This window comes from Psammomys obesus, unplaced genomic scaffold (genome assembly GCF_907164565.1).
Source record: "Psammomys obesus unplaced genomic scaffold, mPsaObe1.curated_primary_1811, whole genome shotgun sequence".
NCBI classification, from domain to species: domain Eukaryota; kingdom Metazoa; phylum Chordata; class Mammalia; order Rodentia; family Muridae; genus Psammomys; species Psammomys obesus.
The window spans coordinates 26,111,261-26,131,664 of record NW_026596095.1 but is presented as its reverse complement, the minus strand read 5'-3'; the positions used below and the strand labels follow the sequence as shown (position 1 = coordinate 26,131,664).

Below are 20,404 nucleotides of genomic sequence, written 5' to 3'. Positions count from 1 at the left end.
TCAAAATTTAATTGCAACTGAGTGTCAGTGAATATTCTTGAATACTGAGAAAGAGGCCTTTAATTCATGTGTAAACCTATGCTTTATGTAACTTGCTTAATTAAATTAAATTTGTACTTGTGTTCTTAAAAACACTAGTTGGAATGCCTCAATGATTACTGAAATAGGTAATCTACTAAATTGGGCCTATTCATGATATATTATTACATAGTAATTTTATTTTTCTGTTTTTTTTCTCAATAATTGGCCAAAAATAAAGCTTATATGTCAAAATATTGCTTATTTGTGTGAAAAACAATGTTATACATCTAGGAAAGCTTAGAAGCATTACTTTGTCCTTCTAATACAAAACAAATCATTGTAAAACAAATAGTGTGAATAGAAAATATAATTTTAAAGCTATAATTTTATTTCAAGATTTAAAAGTAATCAGGAGATTATTTAAGTTAAGGCCAATGATCTATGACTATTAAAAAAAAATACATGCTAATTGCAGTATGCTATAGGTTTTCCCAGGATATTTAGGATAAGACAACTAAGCACAAAGAGTCTAAGAAATTTGACAATGAGCAAATAGCTATGGAATCAAAATACAAATCCAGGTATCCTGACCCTCAGATCTTGTCTTTCTCATCACAGAGAATATGCCCCTACCAGATGAGGGACTTCCACCAAAGTCATTGCATTATTTACAAAATTGACTTCTGTTATCCCTGTAGAAATACATTAGCTAATCATTTAAAATGTGTGTCACTGTCTATACATGAAAAATAACTAATTTTTAGGTTGTTATTAACAAGTAAGATACTCAAGGCCTGAAAACCAAACATAGCATGGAGATGAAATCTCTTAAAAACAGTCACTATGGCCAGAAAGAAGTGTTGAGTCCTCAGGATGAGAACAGTAAACATGTAATATCCTCACACTCTATTTACCACAAATAAGCTGGTTCTTCAGAGCTTTTTAGTGTAAAGTAGTTCACTGGGTCTTAAGTGTCAGCTTGCTACTTACACCACACCTGGACACAAGATGTCATTTATAATTTGTTCCATAATTAGTAAGAATCAAAGATCTACAAATCAAAATAAGAAATAACCCTTACATATTTGTCTTGTCTTTCTTCTTTAATTCTTTGAGTGAATATGTGTTATTGTCTAACAACTTTCTAAATCTTTCTCGGGAATATAGTAGCAACAAGTTCTTTCAATTTCATTTAACTGGAAAAATCTTCAGTTTTTTTTTTTTCTTTAATTTTAATTTAATAGTTTGGCAAACTGCAGAGTTCTTTTGAAATTATTTTTTAGGTCAGCATATAAAATAATATTCCACCCAAAGAAAACAAAACAAAATAAAAGCCAAACCAACTGTGTAGAGTGCTCATATTTCCAGGGCCTGATGGTTAGATACTGTTCTACTATCTTACCATAGAAGGTCTTGGCAGTCAAACTTTTTTCCTTTGGCTTTCTGAGACAGAGTCACCTGATAGCTCAGGGTAGCCTGTCACTTCACCATGAAGTTCAAGGGAGCTTTTAACATTTTCCCCTTGAGAAGAGTCTGACTCTGCAGCCCTGGCTGACCTGGAACTCTTTATGTCAACTAGACTGGCCTCAACCTCACAGAAACTCACCTGCCTCTGCCTCTGCCTCTTGCTGGAAGCAAAGGCGAAGGCCACCATACCCAGTGGTTTGAACTTTTCAATCTTCCTGCCTGGCCTTGAATTCAGGTCAGCCTGCTTTTTGCCTCAAGAGTGCTGGGATTAACTACACCTAGCCTTGATTTTATACTTTGAATAACCAGAGAAAACAGGAAGTGTCTAATGAACAAAGTATTCAGTGAGTCACATTTCAGAGTGCCTGGCTTTGTACTACTTTCTTTATAAAATGGTTTTAATCCTCTTTAAAATGAATTATTTCTTCAGCCTGAAAAAAAAAAATAATATTCCAGCATGGCATCTTTATACATAGGTGTCATTACACTATGTTCTCATTGAGAGAGCCTGGCTAAATAAGCCTGACTGTGATGGGCTTTATTTTCTTGCTGAGATGGAACAGGCCTGAGTTTTCTGTTCCTCAGAAAAATAAACTTCAATTGCAGGGAAAAGCTATAGAACCCGGCTGGGCCAAGACAATTGGCCAAGGGAAATTCGGCTGCTTAGCTACTGGCCTGAGAAGCCCTAAGCCCTGACCAGTTACAGGGCCTTCACCGCCACGGGCCAAGCCCTAATCGAAGTCAGGCATCCTCCATGGGACCAACCAATCTCAATCGAGGTTACATAGCCACAGAAGGAATTCCCCTCTCTGGCTTTAAAAGGGACTTTCAACTTCCCTCACAGTGCCACCACCAGGTTGTGAAGGTGGTGGTCCTGGCATGCTGGTCTTCTACAGAATAAACGCCCTTAGTTGCTTGCATGCTACTTTGAGTCAGGGGTCGTTCTTTTTTTTTTTTTTTTTATTAATTACACTTTATTCATTTTGTACCCCCCATAAGCCCCTCCCTCCTCCCCTCCCAATCCCACCCTTCCTTCCCTTTCTGCATGCATGCCCCTCCCCAAGTCCACTGATAGGGGAGGTCTTCCTCTCCTTCTTTCTGATCTTAGACTATCAGTTCTCATCAGAAGTGGCTGCATTGTCATCTTCTGTGGCCTGGTAAGGCTGCTCCCCGCTCAGGGGGAGGTGATCAAAGAGCAGGCCAATCAGATTATGTCAGAGGCAGTCCCTCTTCCAGGGGTCGTTCTTTCAGTGTCTTCTGGACCCTAACAGTCATTTGCTCCCCTCCCTCACTATACTGCCCTCCAGCTGATTCCTTCTTCCCCATTTGTCCCCCAACACCTTTCTTATTTCAAGCATTCAATTCCCATTTCTTACTTCCTCCTCCCTAAATATCTCTTTTCCCCCTTTTCAAGATCTCCTTTCTGCTTTTGTAACCTTCTGCTGTACAACACTATCCTTTCCAAAAATTCCTTATAATACACATCAGTCTATTTTTTTTTCTTATAACACCTGGGATGATAATACTCCAGCAAGAGACATAGAATAACAAAAATGCCAGTACTAGACATGAGAAACCTCCTTTCAAGTTGTTGATCAGGCAAGTACAAGAGAGCTTTGCCCTTGAATGCCTCCTAAAAGTTGAAAGTCACTGTTGCTGAAGACACCGTGCACTTTAGACACAGGAACTGGATTACCACTAGAAGTGACTCAGAAGTGTAGCAGAATTTTAGCAGAGCCATTGTATCTGCATAAATTCTGGAGTGATGGTACCTAGACTTTGAAGTAGGCTTTTGTAAATACTCAGTGATTGTTATGGAATTGTTCCTTTGAAGGACTTTCAGAGCCTTTGCATAACTTAGTCCCGAGACATATCTGGCAAACCAGGAAGTTTCCTATGGCTGAAAATTGCTTAGAATTGTTCTTCAGACAACCTCTAGAGTAGATAAGAGGTTTGGCTTACTAAAAGTGTCTTTTGTGTAACAATAAAGAGCACTTCTGGGAAGTTGCTAGTGTTCCATTCTTGAGAGGCTGATCTGCCTGCTGCTGAGAAGCCTAAAATTCATCCCTCAGTGTCTCTCTTCAGTCAATCACCCCACATATCCCAGAACAACGACACACAAGCTCTTCCTAAAAACTCATCCTCCTAATACCAGAAGATGATTTGCAAGTTGCCAAGAGAAGGAATCAATCAATAGTTCTACCCACCTGTCATTCCTATGAACCACAATGACCAGCAAGTCAAGACACTACAAAAAGTACAACAGTGGTACTTACAACATGGTGGTAACTAACAGCTCTCTAATTGGATGAAAGGGCCGGTTACCAGGAAATTATGCCTGGTTCTGTAAACCTAGCCAACCATATATGGCTAGTGACATCCTCTTAGAGGAGATGCTACTACCAGCCCTTTCCTAAACTAGTATAGTTCTTAACTGCATTCTACATATTTATTCTAGCATCCACAAATAAGGATAGACCTCATCCCTCATCTAAGAAGCTTCTTCTTACAGCAGAAGAAAATCATTACAAAAAGCCACAACTGCTCCAAATGGAAAGAAACAAACCATGGGATGCCCAGCCTCAACTGATACATTTACCACAAAAATCCTCCACCCAAGGCTCTGAGAACATCATTGAAGACAGACCATGGTAGAAACCACAAAACAAGGAAATTCTGTGAGATTGTGCCATCTAGCTAAGACAGGAAAGCTGTATCCATAAAACCTCGACAGCATGGCTTCCTAAACAATTCCAACTTTGGTTGACATCCCAACATAGAGGAGGAAAATCTCACAGAGCACAACCCTAGATGAAGAAGTGCAGGCAATTTACAACTCCTAAAGGAGAATTAGCCTTCCCAAGGGAAGAACCCTGATTGGTTATCCAGTACTAACTAGTCATCCCTAGAAACATATACATGCAGGTAACACTGAATGGACTCAGCAAGATATATTTGTATGTTTATTCATTTATAGGTATATGTAGCAATGACTGAAGAAGAGACTTTGAATTGGGGGCAGCATAGATAGAAGGGAAAAGAGAAAAAAATGTAATATTATTTTAATTAAAAATTTTAAAAAATACATTTGTATAAAATTTTTAAAAATAAAATATTGTAAAATAAAAATGGCTGAGCAAGTATCTGTGGAGAAAGACGCCAAGCCCTTTGGTCATATGCCAAAGAATGATATAGCTAGGTCATATATTTTTAGCATTTTGTTTGTTTGTTTGTTTGGTTGGTTTTGTTTTTCAAGACAAGGTTCCTCTGTGTAGCCTTGTCTGTCATAGAACTCACTCTATAGATAATGTTGGCCTCAGATTCAGAGATCCTCCTGCCTCTGTCTCCTAAGTGCCTCCTAAACCAGATTAAAAGGCTGTGCTACCACCCAGCTTGTTTTGTTTTTATTAATCTTGGTATATGTATATCTTCCATTAGTGGAATGAGAAAAACATATCTGCTAAATCCTGACCCAAATGCAGGCTGAAACTGAGGTCAGCTGACCCTTAGGCATGCACAGTATTTACAGGAATTTTGCTAACATGCATTGTTCTGATTCTGTGACCTAAGGCTTCCTGTTCTCCAATCAAAAAAAGAAATACCATGGTGACACAAGTGTCCTATTCTTATTAAAACTGTGTATCCTGTCATGCTTGCTAACAGCCACCACAGCCATGACAATCGGATGTGCCACACTTGCTCACTTAGTTTGGGCCACTTCTTCAGACTTGCAGTCACAAGAGGTACTTGCTCCCAGCCAGGCCTGTGTGACTCAATAAAAAAATCAAATTCATAAAGATCTCAACCTGGTCTACTTCTCTTTGGAAAAGAAGAACCTGAATACAACAGTGAAATACAAAATTAGCATACAAAACTCAGTAGCTTTTCTACATGCTAGCAGTGAACTTGTCAAGAAGAAATTAAGGGGAAAAGCCCATACTTAATAGCTTAAATATACTCATCAACAAAATGAAGGAGATGGAATTTTGATGACCAAATATTAGGTATACCTGATTGTAAACAAGTTTGACTTCTTTTTTGGTTACTTGCCTACTTGTTTTAGGTTAACCTTGAAAACATACACAGAAAACTAAATAAGCATATCCCTGTAAAGGAATTACATTTGTTCTTAGCATGACTACAAATATAGTCCTACACACATTTTAGAATTTGATCATTTATAAGATGGTTGATCATTAACTTGTATGTCCTAATTATCTTTAACAGTTTACAGCAAGTTAGCAGCTTTTACAAGATTAGGATTTTACAGTTTTATCCCTGTTAAGCTAACCATTTTTTCCTCGAAATTTACATGTCATCCCCCTGCTCCCACAATGGTCTTACAGATCCCGAGAGAAAGAAAGTTTAAATTTCAGAAAAAAATTTTGACTATCCATTACCTTAATGGGGAACATTTTTTGTAGATATCCTAATTTTTATATAAATCCTTTTTTATTTAAAAAATTTACATAACATGAGGCATAACAGTAGCAAATAATTTTACCATTTGTTGTAAGAAATTTTTTCTAAACAGGTATTAGGAATATCTGGATCCTTTACTCACTAGATAAAACAGCTTCCCCATTGCAGCATAGGTGGACCCCTCCATATTCAATAAGTTTACATATCCTAAGGCATGGAAGTTTATGCAATAGTCTTACAAATCTTGAGAATAGTTTATATTTTAGCAAGAGTTTTACAGAATTAAATAAAATGGAGAAAAGTATGAGATAAACAATAGTAATTTCTTTTGGGAATAGTCTATTTTTTATCTGTTTTAAAATATATAGTGTCTGGAGGATCCAAGATGGCAGCGACCAGTGCGCACCATATCTGAGGGGCAGAGTATCTGAAACTCCGAAATTGTTGAATGGAGGGCAGCTGAACCCAGAACAATGACATTGAGGCTTCTAGGGAGAAAGGGGACTAACTGTGAACTGAGACCATTTAGATCCAGGTCACTTGCGAACTTCTCCAGGGACTTCACTGCAGACTTCTCATGGGGACTCAGTCCCCAGGCGCTTCCCCTAACCCACATCCCTACTCCCTCCTTGGCGGAGGCAACAAAAACAGCTCACAGTGCCCGCACAGAGTATAGTGCTCTGCCCGCAATGCTGGCTGCTCCTAGCAAAGAACCCCCAGCTTGGGTTCTGAGACAGAGAATATACAATCCCTCCAGGACTCCCCAATGACCAGCCACCATACTCCTTCCCTGGTGGAGGTGGAGGCTACGGAGGTGGCCCTCAGCACCCGCCAAATAGCACAGTGCCGGAGGGCACCAACTTCTATGGCTACGGCACCACTGAGCTAACTATTCGCCTATACCAGCATTTGCCACAGCAGGATCAAATCAAAGAGTAGAGTACAGGGGAACCCCTGTGCTTTCTGATTGGTTCTGCTAGAAAATTAGTGTGCCTTCAAGTGAGTGATTGCAAGCAGCAAGACAACAGATCCCTACCACCCACAACTCTATTGTGGGCAACACAGAGATTCTAGGGACAGAGTTCTCAACATTGAATTCACTGCTCTGCCAGTGAATTCCAGGCAAACAATTCCTAGAGCCCAGGCAGTTCTGCATACCAGTGGCCTGTAGGCTACTGAGATATTCAGGGAATCTGTACCTGCGCATTGCACACCAACAGCATTTGAGAACAGCGCCAGCATCACATTCCTCCCTTAGGTACAGCTAAAACACCAACACACACTCTCAAACCTGTGGACTTCTTCATCTTCCTGAAAAATACTCCAGACACCAGAGAAAGATGAACCCAGTCTGAAGTAAAGACCCCAGGAACAAACAGTGAAGGTTACAGATGAGCAGATGACCAGAGGCAAACGTAAGAACACATCCAACAAATATCAGGATATCATGGCTCCACCAGCAACCCCCAAAATCAATGGACATTTCAATTCATCAGAAACACAGGAAAAATGACTTTAAAACTATGCTTATCCAGTCATTAGAGACACATAAAGAGGAAACAAACAAATCTCTCAGAGAAATTGCCCCACAAATACAGGCACATAAAGAGGAAATGAACAACGCTCTCAAAGAAATAGCCACAAAATGGAGGCAAATAAAGAGGAAATGAACAGAGCTCTCAAAGAAATGCAGGCAAATACAGCCAAACAAGTAGAGGCACAATTAGTGGCATGTAGAGAGGAAACAAACAACAACAACAAAAAAAATAGAAGCCATCATGGAAAGACAGGAATCCACATTCAAACAAATGAAAGAAATGGTACAAGGCATAAAAACAGAATTAGAATCAATAAAGAAAACACAAACAGAAAACCCTGGAGCTGGAGAACTTAGAGAAAAGATCAGGAACCACAAAGGTAAGCATCACCAATACAACATAAGAGATGGAAGAAAGAATCTCAGATGCTAAAGATACACTTGCAGAAATTGATAATTCTCTCAAGGAAAAAGTAAAATTGGAAAAGTTCCAAACATAAAAAATCCAAGAAATCAAAGATGCCATGAAAAGACAAAATCTAAGAATAATAGGAATAGACAAAAAAGGAGATTCCAGGCTCCAAGTTTCTGAAAATATTTTCAAGAAAATCATAAAAGAAAAATTTCCCAACTTAAAGGAAGAGATGTAGACCAGAAAATAAATTCATGTCACATAATAACCAAAAGACTAAATGTACAGAACAAAGAAAAAATATTAAAAGCAGCAAGGGAAAAAGACCAAGTAACATATAAAGGTAGACATATCAGAATCACATCAGTTTTCTCATCAGAAACTATGAAAGCCAGAAGGGTATGGGCAGATGTCATGCAGACTTTAAGGGACCACAGATGCCAACCCAGACTACTATAACCAGCAAAGCTTTAAATCAACCTAGATGGAGAAAACAAAATATTCCATGACAAAACCAAACTTAAACAAAATCTACACTACAACCCAGCCCTACAGAAGATACTAGAAGGAAAACTCCAACCCAATGAAAAAAACTATACCCAAGAAAACACAGGATATAGATAACTACACAACAACAACAACAACAAAAAGAATACAAGCAATAAAACACAGTAATACCACCAACCCCACAACAAAAGAAATTAACATTCACTGGTCACTATTATCTATCAACATCAATGGACTCAACTCTCCAATAAAAAGACTAACAGAATGGTTTCAGAAACAGGATCCAACATTCTGCTGCATCCAAGAAATACACCTCTGCAACAAAGATAAACACTACCTCAGAGTAAAAGGCTGGAAAAATGTTTTTCAAGCAAATCGACCCAGAAAACAAGCTGGGGTAGCTATCCTAATATCTAATAAAATAGACTTTCAACAAAAATTAATCAAAAAAGATGAGGAGGGGCGCTTCATTCTCATCAAAGGAAAAATCCACCAAGAAGACATCACAATTCTGAGCATCTATGCCCCAAATACAAGAGTGCCTACATTTGTAAATGAAACATTATTAAGCTGAAATCACATATCGATCACAACACCTTAATCATGGAAGACTTTAACACTCCACTCCCACCAGGGGACAGATCATCTAGACAGAAGCCAAATAGGCAAATAAAGGCACTTACAGAGGTCCTAAGTCAAATGGACCTAATAGATGACTATAGGATTTTTCACCCAAATTCAAAAGAGTATATTCAGCACCTCATGGAACCTTCTCCAAAATAGACCATACAGATGGTTACAAAGCAAGCCTCAAAAGATACAAGACTGAAATAATCCCTAGTATTCTATCTGACCACCATGGACTAAAGCTGGACCTCAACAACAATGGAAATGACAAAAAGTCTACACACACATGGAAACTGAACAATTTGCTATTTAAAGAGAGCTGGGTTAAGGAAGAAATAAAGAAAGAAATTAAAGACTTCCTAGAATTCAATGAAAATGAAGGCAAAACATACCCAAATTTATGGAACACAAAGAAAGCAGTGCTAAGAGGAAAATTCATAACACTATCTGCCTTCAAGAAGAAATTTGAAAGATCTCAGAAAAGCAACTTCATGGCCCAACTGAGAGCACCAAAAAAAAGGCACATACACCCAAAAGGAGCAGACAGCTGGAAATAATCAAATTCAGGGCTGAAATCAATAAATTAGAATCAAATAAAACTATTCAAAGAATCAATAAAACCAAGGACTGGTTCTTTGAGAAAATCAACAAGATAGACAAACCCTCAGCCAAACTAACTAAAAGAGAGAGAAACTATCCAAGTCAGCAAAATCAGAAATGAGAGGGGGGACATAACTATAGACACTGAGGAAGTTCAAACAAACATTAGATTGTACTACAAAAGACTATATGCCACAAAATTTGAAAATCTAAAGGAAATGGACAAATTTTTTGAAAGATTCCATTTACCAAAATTAAATCAAGATCAGGTAGAAAGACTGAATAGTCTTATATCCCCCAAGGAAATTGAAGCAGTCATCAATAGTCTCCCTTCCAAAAAAGCCCAGGGCCAGATGGTTTCAGTGCAGAACTCTATCAGACCTTCAAAAAGAGCTAACTCCAATTCTCTTCAAACTATTCCACAAAATATAAACAGAAGGAACATTACCAAACTCATACTAGGAAGCCACAGTCACCTTCATACCTAAACCACTCAAAGACCCAACAAAAAAAGAGACTTAATACCTTTCTCTCTTATGAACATTGATGCAAAAATACTCAATAAAATACTTGCAAACTGAATCTAAGAACACATAAAAGATATCATCTACCATAACCAATTAGGCTTCATCCCAGGCATGCAGGGGTGGTTCAATATACGCAAATCCATCAATGTAATCCACCACATAAACAAACTAAAGGAGAAAAAAAAAAACACATGATCATCTCCTTAGATGCTTAAAAAGCATTTGACAAAATCCAACACCCATTTATGTTTAAAGTCTTGGAGAGATCAGAGATACAAGGCACCTACCGAAACATAGTAAAGACAATATACAGAGAGCCTATGCCAACATCAAACTAAACGGAGAGGAACTTAAATCAATCCCACTGAAATCAGGGACAAAAGCAAGGCTGCTCACTCTCTCCATATCTCTTCAACATAGTACTTGAAGTCCTGCTAGAGCAATAAGACAAGGAAAGGATATCAAAGATACAAATCTGAAAGGAAGAAGTCAAAGTGTCACTATTTGCAGATGATGTAATAGTATACATGAATGGCCCCAAAAATTCAACCAGAGAACTCCCTCAGCTGATAAATACCTTCAGCAAAGTAGCTGGGATACAAAATTAACTCAAAATAATCAGTAGCCTCCTGTATACTTTTAAAAGACAAAAGGGCTGAGAAAGAAATTAGGAAAACAACACCCTTCACAAAAGCCACTAATAACATAAAATACCATGATATGACTCTAACCAAGCAAGTGAAAGACCTATTCAAAAAAAAAAAAAAAAAAGGTCAAGTCTCTGAAGAAAGAAATAGATATTAGAAGATGGAAAGATCTCCTATGGTCATGGATCAATAGAATTAACAAAGTAAAAATGGCCATCCTGCCAAAAGAAATCTACAGATTCAATGCAATTCCCATCAAAATACCAACTCAATTCTTTACTTTGAAAGAAAAATTCTCAACTTCATATGGAACAACAAGAAACCCAGAATTGCTAAAACAATCCTGTACAACAACAGATCATCTGAAGGTATCTCCATCCCTGATCTCAAGCTGTACTACAGAGCAATAGTAATAAAAATGGCATGGTACTGGCATAGAAATAGAATGATGGATCAATGGAATTGAATAGAAGACCCAGAAATAAACCCACATACCTATGGGTACTTTATTTTTGACAAAGAAGCCAAAACTATACAATGGAAAAAAGACAGCATCTTCAACAAATGGTGCTGGCCCAATTGGATGTCTACATGCAGAAAAATGAAAATAGATCCATATTTATCACCCTGCAGAAAACTAAAGTCCAAGTGGATCAAAGACCTCTACATAAAACCAGACACACTAATTGTTTAGAAGAAAAAGTGGGAAATAGCCTACGACTCATTGGCACAGGAGACAATTTCCTGAACAGAACACCAACAGCACAGGCTCTAAGATCAACAATCAATAAATGGGATTTCATGAAACTGAAAAGCTTCTGTAAAGCAAAAGATATTGTTGTCAGAACAAAACGACAGCCTACAGACTGGGAAAGGATCTTCACCAACCCTATATGTCTGACAGAGGGCTAATATCAAGAATATATAAAGAAATCAAGAAGTTAAATAGCAGCAATTCAAGTAATCCAATTAAAATATGGGATACAGAGCTAAACAGAAAATTCTCAGTAGAGGAATACAGAATGGCAGAGAAACACTTAAAGAAATGTTCACTGTCCTTAGCCATCAGAGAGATGCACATCAAAATGACCCTGAGATTTCACCTTACACTCAGCAGAATAGCTAAGATCAAAAACTCAAGTGACAACACATGCTGGAGAGGTTGTGGAGGAAAGGGAAGCCTCCTCCACTGCTGGTGGGAATGTAAACTTGTACAACCACTTTGGAAATCAATCTGGTTCTTTCTCAGACAATTAGGAATAGTGCTTCCTCAAGATCCAGCTATACCACTCCTAGGCATATAACCAAAAGATGCTCAAGTACACAACAAGGACATTTGCTCAATCATGTTTGTAGCAGCTTTATTCATAATATCCAGAACCTGGAAACAACCCAGATGTCCCTCTATTGAGGAATGGATATAGAAATTGTGGTACATTCATACAATGAAATACTACTCAGCAATTAAAAACAAGGAAATCATGAAATTTACAGGCAAATGGTAGGATTTGTAAAAGATAATCCTGAGTAAGCTATCCCAGAAGCAGAAAGACACACACAGTACATACTCACTTATAAGTAGATACTAGATATATAACATAGGATAAACCTACACAAATCTGTACACCTAAACAAACCAAGCAAGAAGGAAGACCCTGGGTAAGACAATCAATCCTCACTCAGAAAGACAAACAGGATGGACATTATAAGAAGGAGAAAACAGGAAACACAACAGGAGCCTACCACAAAGGGCCTCTGAAAGGCTCTACCCAGCAGGGTATCAAAGCAGATGCTGAGACTCATAACCAAACTTTGGGCAGAGTGCAGGGAATCTTATGAAAGAAGAGGGAGACCTGGAGAGGACAGGAACTCCACAAGGAGAGCAACAGAACCAATATATCTGGGTACAGGGGTCTTTTCTGAGACTTATACTACAACCAAGGACCATTTATGGATATATAACCCAGAACCCCTGCTCAGACGTAGCCCAGTATCCAAGTGAGTTCCCTGGTAATGGGAACAGGGACTGTCTCTGACATGAATTCAGTGGCTGGCTCTTTGACTACCTACCCCTGAGGGGGAAGCAGCCTTGCCAGGCCACAGAGGAGAACAATGCAGCCAGTCCTGATGAGACCTGATAAGCTAGGGTCATATAGAAGGAGAGGAAGACCTCCCCTATCTGTAGACTTGGAGAGGGGAATGGGAGAAGATGAGGGAGGAAGGGTGGGATTGGGATGGAATGAGGGAGGGGGCTACAGCTGGGATACAAAGTGAATAAACTGTAACTGATATAAAAAATAAATTAAAAAATAAAATAAAATACATAGTGTATTTTAGGTTGTTCTCTCTTTCTCCCCTTCTGTTTCCCTCCCTTCTTTTTTTCTTTCTCCCTCCCTCCCTCTTTCTGTTCTAGAGTCAAATGGCATTTTTAACATAGGACAGAGATTTAAGGAAACCTTTAAACATGTATGCTTGAGTCTTGAGTCAGGAGAGGAAAGGCCATAACCCAACTCTAGAGCCAGCTTTTTAATATTGCACAGTAGCATATAACAATATTACCTATAATACTCAAAAGATATTTGAATTGGTGCAAAACTAGATCAAGTGACTAGAGGGAGGGATCAGATCAAACAGCGAACAAACGCAAGCTCAGAGATAAAAGGTTTTGCAGGACTTAAACAGCAGGCTTGATTGAGCCAATAAGAAGGACAGAGACTGAGCAAGCTCCAGGATCAAGCTGGGGCACAACACTGCAACAAAAACAAATACAAACAGTAATAACAACCAGACAAGCAATGGCTAGCCATCATGTTCTCATTCACCCAACAGAGCAAGCAGACAACAGACAGTGTCCCAGGGTGGGGAGTCACCTTACCAGAATGTCAACAGTGTCCCCTGTTAAGATTTAACCTGGGCCTCAGACAACATCTAATCACCCAGAGCTTACCCAGAAGAGTGCACTCAGCAAATTCAGAAGACCAAACCATCTAAAAGGCTCAGAGAGTTGAATTAGGGCATCCTTCTCAGGGAGAGAACAGATCCTGAATGAGACCCCAGAGGTTGTAGTGAGGCTGTTTCCACCCAAGAGAAGACCAGGATGAACTCTATAAATTCAAGTTTGTATCTAGCCAGACAGACTCAGCCTGAGGCCCTGAGCTGAGTGAGCAAGGGGTTTATAAAGGGAAACACTGCAAGAATGGTATATCCATCAGCATGGTGGTGCATGTAAGCACAAATGACAGCATAGGAACTTTTAATAAGAATAGGTCATAGCTTTGTCACCATAGTGTTTCTGTTCGATCAGGGAGCAGAAAACCTTGTGGTTTCAGGAAGAGCACAATGAAGGTTAGCAAAAGTTCCTGTAAGTACATTACATGCCTGACAGTCAACCTGACCTGTTTTAGCCTGAGGTTGGGTCAGGTTTTGTCAAATATGTTTTGTTGTGTTTTTTTTTTTCCACTTCACAAGTACTTTGATAGGAGTGTTTATTTGGAACAGTTTTCTGGAGGAGACTTTAGGCTTCCTAAGTAAAGGAGCATGTCATCTATTCATAGAAATAATCTGACTCCTTACACTCTTATTTGTATCTCTTTTATTTCTTTCCCAGTTTTGTTTTGACTAAGACATTGAACACTACTGTAACCACCATTTGCTCTCTTTCTTCCACCCTTCTCTAACCCTTTTTTTCCACCCCTTTCTTCCACCTTTTCAACCCCCTACCACTAGATCAGAGAGAGAAAAGGATAGCTAGGAAAGGAAAGAGATCTGTGTAGAAAGTCAAAGATCAGAAAGGAGGTGACAGTACATTACTTCCTGCTGATTAGGAGCATCAGGTTCCTTGGGGCTATAAAGATGGTGTAGATCCCTTGGAGGTCCAGTTACAGATGTCTGTGAGCCACTGATAGAGGTGATGACAACTAATTAGGGAGCTCCGGAAGGACAAGAACTCTTTTAACTGCTGAGTCATCCCTACAGCCCTCTCATTCTAGTTTTATTAATCTTAGTCTCTTTCTCTTTCTTTTCGGTTAGGTTGGCTAAGATTTTTCAGTCTTACGGTTTTGTTTCCTTTTTTTTTTTTTTAATGCCCTCTTTGCTTGATTTAATCTTTATATTTTTCTTTTAATCTCCATCTCATTAATTTCATTCCTGATCATATTATTTCCTGTCATCTACTGTTTTTGTGTTTGGATTGTTCTTGTTTTTCTACGACCATGAAAGGTATCATTAGGCTATTTATTTAAGTTTTTTTTTTCACAGTCCCGTGTGTGTGTGTGTGTGTGTGTGTGTGTGAGAGAGAGAGAGAGAGAGAGAGAGAGAGAGAGAGAATGTGTGCATGTACGTACGTATGCCAGGGTGCATGTGGAGATCAGAGAAAAACATTCAGAAACTGATTGTTTCTTTCTACCATGTAGGATGCAGTTCACCATGTTCAGTGTCAAGCACCTTTATCTATTGAGCCAGTTCACTAGCCCCAGATTTTTTAATGTAAACAGTCATAGCTATAAACTTTCTTTGTAGATCTGCTTTAGGTATACCCAAAGGCTCTGGGAAGTTTTGCTTTTGCTTTCATTTGACTCTAGGAACTTTTTTTCTGCCTGTTTTCGCAATGACCCACTGCAACTTGCCTGGAAACAAACTGGCCTTCAGAAATTAATAGATATTTCACCAGAAGCAATGCTAGATAGTCTTATGTGGGTCTATACCATCAGACCCTCAGGTCCAGAACGAAGCCCACAGTCCCTTTTCCTTCCTGCTAGTGTAATACTTCAAGACCTACATGTAAACACTTAAATATTTTAAAGATTATGCTAGGCAGTGGTGGCACACGTGTTTAATCCCACTACTCAGGGAAGCAGAGGCAGGCAGATCTTTGAGTTCAATGCCAGCCTGATCTACACAGTGAGTTCCAACACAACCAGGGCTACACAGAAAAACTCTGTCTCGAAAAAAATCTTAAGATTATTTTTTCTTTTTGATGCTTAGTTATAAATTCTAAAATCATAAATACTTTTATTACATCACAGGAGTATGATATGTAAAGATATTGGGGATAATGAGAGTCAGCTTGTTTGTTGTGAGGAAGTCCAAATACAAAAAGGGAAAGGCTAGAAAGGCTATGTTTTTAGATGGAAACAAGTTCAGACCCCAAGTTAGTGATAGTGAGCCTTAACTATTTATTTCTAGGTATGTCCTGAGATGTTGTGGAAGTAAGGATACTATCACATCTACCTACAGAAAATAGGGAGTTTTAAAAGCATGGCTAGTGCCAAGCTGTAGTGGTGAGAGTGGCAACAGATGATGTGACATCCAAAGAACACAGGGACTCCAAAGAATAACCTCGGGGGTAAGTTAAGCTTTAAGAATAAGTAATGAAAGTAATAGATTAACATTTTAAGGAAAAATAAATGCATGGAGCTGACAAATACATAAATGAGAATGAAGCTAAAATTCTCTTTTAAAATGTTTTTAAAGTGTCAAAAAACAAGCATCACAGAAAAGATGAAGCCAGAAAACCAACATTTGATAAATATAACACTAAAACATTCAAATATCATTGTAGATGATAAAACCAGCAGCTGAAGAAAAACTCTTTAGTGAGAGTTTGACACAAATTAGGGCAACTGCTTAGTTTTAAAGCACCTCTCCAAAAATACCTATAAATTTAAATTTATACCATCACTTTGTATCAGCAGTTACGTGAAAAATAGGCATGTTATTTCTCTTTATGTAATCCACTGAGAACTCCTGCCATAATCTAGATATAGCACATTTTATGTCTAGATTATGGTTACATTCATGTTTATCTTTATTACTGTACTGTGTTTGACAGTATTTATAAATTACAATATTTTTAAAGTTGTTAACAATTCAAAGTATCTAATACTCTCAAACTCACCAGCATGCAGATGCTCACAAATGAGATGGTTTCTGAAGGTAACTGATCCTAAGCCCAAAGGCATAAAAATAGTGTTTTGGAAGTGAAAGTAGTAAAATCCTGAAAAGACTGATTCTTTGCCTAAGTCATCCCTTCAGGCTTTCCTTAATTCTTACTTTCATTTCTGCCATTTTCCTCACTGTTATTCTTTCTCCTAGATCTAAAACTATAGAGTACTATGTACTTCTGTCTTGGAATTCAGTAAAACCATACTTACTATTTACACTCATTATATATATTTATGGATAAATCATATACTTTGACTGGTGAATAAAACTTTGACAACTTACTGTTCTGAAAGTTAAGATATCCATGAATGGACCTGATAAATTATGTTTGGTATTTCAATCAAAAAGCTCTGTTTATCTTTTAAACTAATTTGTAGAATAACTGATACATTCTCAAATCAAATTCTTTTATAAATACAGTGTTCATGATCCTCCTTTAAAGATCAGGGAAAGACTGGCCATGAGGTTGAGCTCTAGCTTCCAAGCCTAAAACTAAAAAGCTTTTCAATCATTTCTTCTGTTCTTTTCTGCCAGCTAGACGGCAGGCATATATACAGGAATTCAAATTCTTCAGTATGCAGCCACTAAAACTCAGTGTTCTAATCATTACTTATAGCTAATGATGCATGCATGATGCATTTACAACAGTAAGTAGTCTCTTCCAACTACCATCACCAAATGTGTCATACTTACAAATTGAGGATTGTAGTATGCTGGGCCTATTGTGTCATCACTAGAAGGTGGCGTGCGTTGCATAATACTGTCATCGTCATTGAGGTGATAGCCATGCGACTTTCCGGAAGAGGGAATTGAAGGAACATAAATGCTTCTGGAAACTGCACGTGTTCTAGAAATTTTCTTTAAGCATAAAATGTTTGTGAGGAAGACATTTTATGTTATTCAAAGACAAGAAGAAAGAGAACAAGAACAAATATTATAATATGCTAACGGTCATCATTAAATATTGACTTAATGAATCATATAATAGAAACCAAAAAAGGTCTTATAAAACTAAATTGAAGGAGTGAATTCAAGTTTTAACACATCTTCCAGACTACTAAAGCCACTAAGAGCTAAGGATTGACTCTCAACTTGGCCGCCACTTCTCCCACTTAGTAAAGCAAACTACTGATTTGAAAGATACATAAACAAACACAGAATTCCTGCAGCGACGTCAGACACCTTGAGAGTGTGTGCTGCACAGCACAATCTTCAGTTCTTTCCTTTAGTCCATTTAGCAACATTGCTGGCCTTCATTCCCTGAAACTATTGACTGGTCTGTATATTACCTGTAACGTGTAACATGTGCTAACTGCAGACTACACAGCAGGAAAATGTCGATGAGATAAAGACAAAATGAAGGGAAATGTATCAAACTCATGTATAAATATGACATGTATTAGATGTAAATATAGTGATAAATACAGTAATAAAAGGTATGCTTTAATTCTGAAAGAACTATGGCAAAACTGACAATATCAGGTCAGAAGCATTGGTTAGCCTTTTTGAAAAGGTTTTACTTCTGTGGAAAATATTTTATAAATTAAGTAAAAACAACAGGTAATAGCATATATCAGACAAAATCAATTTATATCAAACAAAACATTAACAATTACTGTTTTTAGTTGTGTAGAAAAATAATGTAGGATTATACTGACCCCTGCATCTTCTGGACAAATAAATAAATATAATGGTGTGTGCGCACCACTTTAACAGCTGTGCTGTTAGAAAGCTGCCACTGATCTAAGTGCTTTTCCAGTAGGTACATTAATTAAGTAGCTTAAGCAGCACTTATGAAAATAATTTAAAAATGAAAACAAGACTGCGTTGAACAGCTTTCCTTCTGTGTAGTACTTTCAAAAAGGATGCATCAAAGGTTTGCAAAAACTAGCCTTTCCTTCCTCAAGCTTCAAATCATGTTACTCTCACTTAAATCATCCCTAAGGATGCCATGTTAACACACACTGCAGTGCTGTTACTCAGGAGTTTTCCTACAACTACAATGCGTTTGAGCACCATGTGAATGCTTCTTTAAGACCAAACCATATCATTTCTCCTATTCCCTCCAAAGACTCTCATTTTGGGACACTTGTGAATTTTTCATTATGGCTCTGAGGCAGTATTTCATCAGCTATATTGTCTCAAATTTTGCTCCCTGTTAAAACCATGATTCTCGGGGAGACATGATTTGCCTTCTTTGTATAAAAAATGTTTAGTATTGTGCTGACACACACGTGTATTCATCAGTGTTCAACAATGTGTAAATAAACATTTATTTTGTCCCTACACATGAAATACATCTGATATCTAAATACATGACATAAAACTCAGCTTCTCTACAATAAAAATATTTCAACTAAGAGCTTAATCCTAGAATATGAAGTGTTCTTTTTAATATAACTGTTTAAAATAGAATTAATTTGAGGCATCTGAAATACTTCACATAAAAAAAATATGATCACTCTATATAAAGCATGACGAAATCCATATTTATGTTATTTACTTCAATGGTATAAAGCTTTGGTATAAAAATAACTGATTCTATAACATGAATATACTTTTCCAAATGTAGTATCTAAGACTCTCTTATATAAATTCTTTTCTCCAAATAAAATAATCTTCCTTTTGCCTCCCATAAAAATTCCACTTTTATCTTATGAAAGAAGGGGGAGATGAAAGACCTGTAGGGGACAGGAGCTCCACAAGGAGAACAACAGAACCAAAAAATCTGGGCCCAGGGGTCTTTTCTGAGACTGATACTCCAACCAAGGACCATGCATGGAGATAAATTAAAACCCATGCACAGATGTAGCCGATGGCAGCTCAGTGTCCAAGTGGGTGTCCTAGTAAGGGGAACAGGGACTGTCTCTGACATGAACTCAATGGCTGGCTCTTTGATCACCTCCCCCTGACGGGGGAGCAGCCTTACCAAGCCACAGAGGAAGACAATGCAGCCAGTCTTGATGAGACCTGATAGGCTAGGGCAGATGGAAAGGGAGGAGGACTTCCCCTATTAGTGGACTGGAGGAGGAGTATGGAATTGGGAGGGGCTGAGGGAAAGAGCTACAACTGGGATACAAAATGAATAAATTATAATTAATTTTAAAAATTAATGAATTAAAAAAATTTGGAGAGCTGAAGAGATGGCTTAGAGGTTAAGAACACTGTTCTTCCAAAGTTCCTGAGTTCAATTCCTAGAAACTACATGGTGGCTCATAACCATCTATAGCATGATCTGGTGGCCTCTTCTAGTGTGCAGGCACATATACAGGCAGAATGCTGTATAAATATAAAAAAACATAAATCTTAAAAACAATAATTCATTTTGTATATTCACTCATCTACCACTGTACACCTAGAATGCATATTCCAATCCCACTCTTCAAAGCCATCTCCAAACTAACCTTCTCCATTAATACTCTAGGTCTTCTATAATGCAGTAGTCCTTTAAATCCCTAAGGCCTTTCATTGCGTGATCATTCATGTATCACTTTTCAAATTTTGTCTTTAAACAGCAACTACCTCTATGTCTTCCATATAAGTTTTTAGCCTTCTTCTTCAGGCATTCATGTTTTGTTCTGTGTGGTTCCACAGGTAAAACTCAGAGCCTCACACAGGCTAGGCAAATGCCCTCCAACACCAAGCTACACTTGCAGCCCAGAAATCCTGTTGACATCACTGTTTGTTAACAGGT

General features: G+C 38.0%; 1 protein-coding gene across 1 annotated transcript in view; it reads right to left on the bottom strand.

Annotated features, from left to right (window-relative positions):
* Positions 1 to 20,404, bottom strand: part of Stpg2 (sperm tail PG-rich repeat containing 2) — a 588,931-nt gene that overhangs the window by 555,006 nt on the left and 13,521 nt on the right. Inside the window, exon 4 of the mRNA XM_055628088.1 lies at positions 17,404 to 17,568. Coding sequence (XP_055484063.1) covers positions 17,404 to 17,568 — 165 coding nt within the window. The remainder of the gene's footprint in view (positions 1 to 17,403; positions 17,569 to 20,404) is intronic.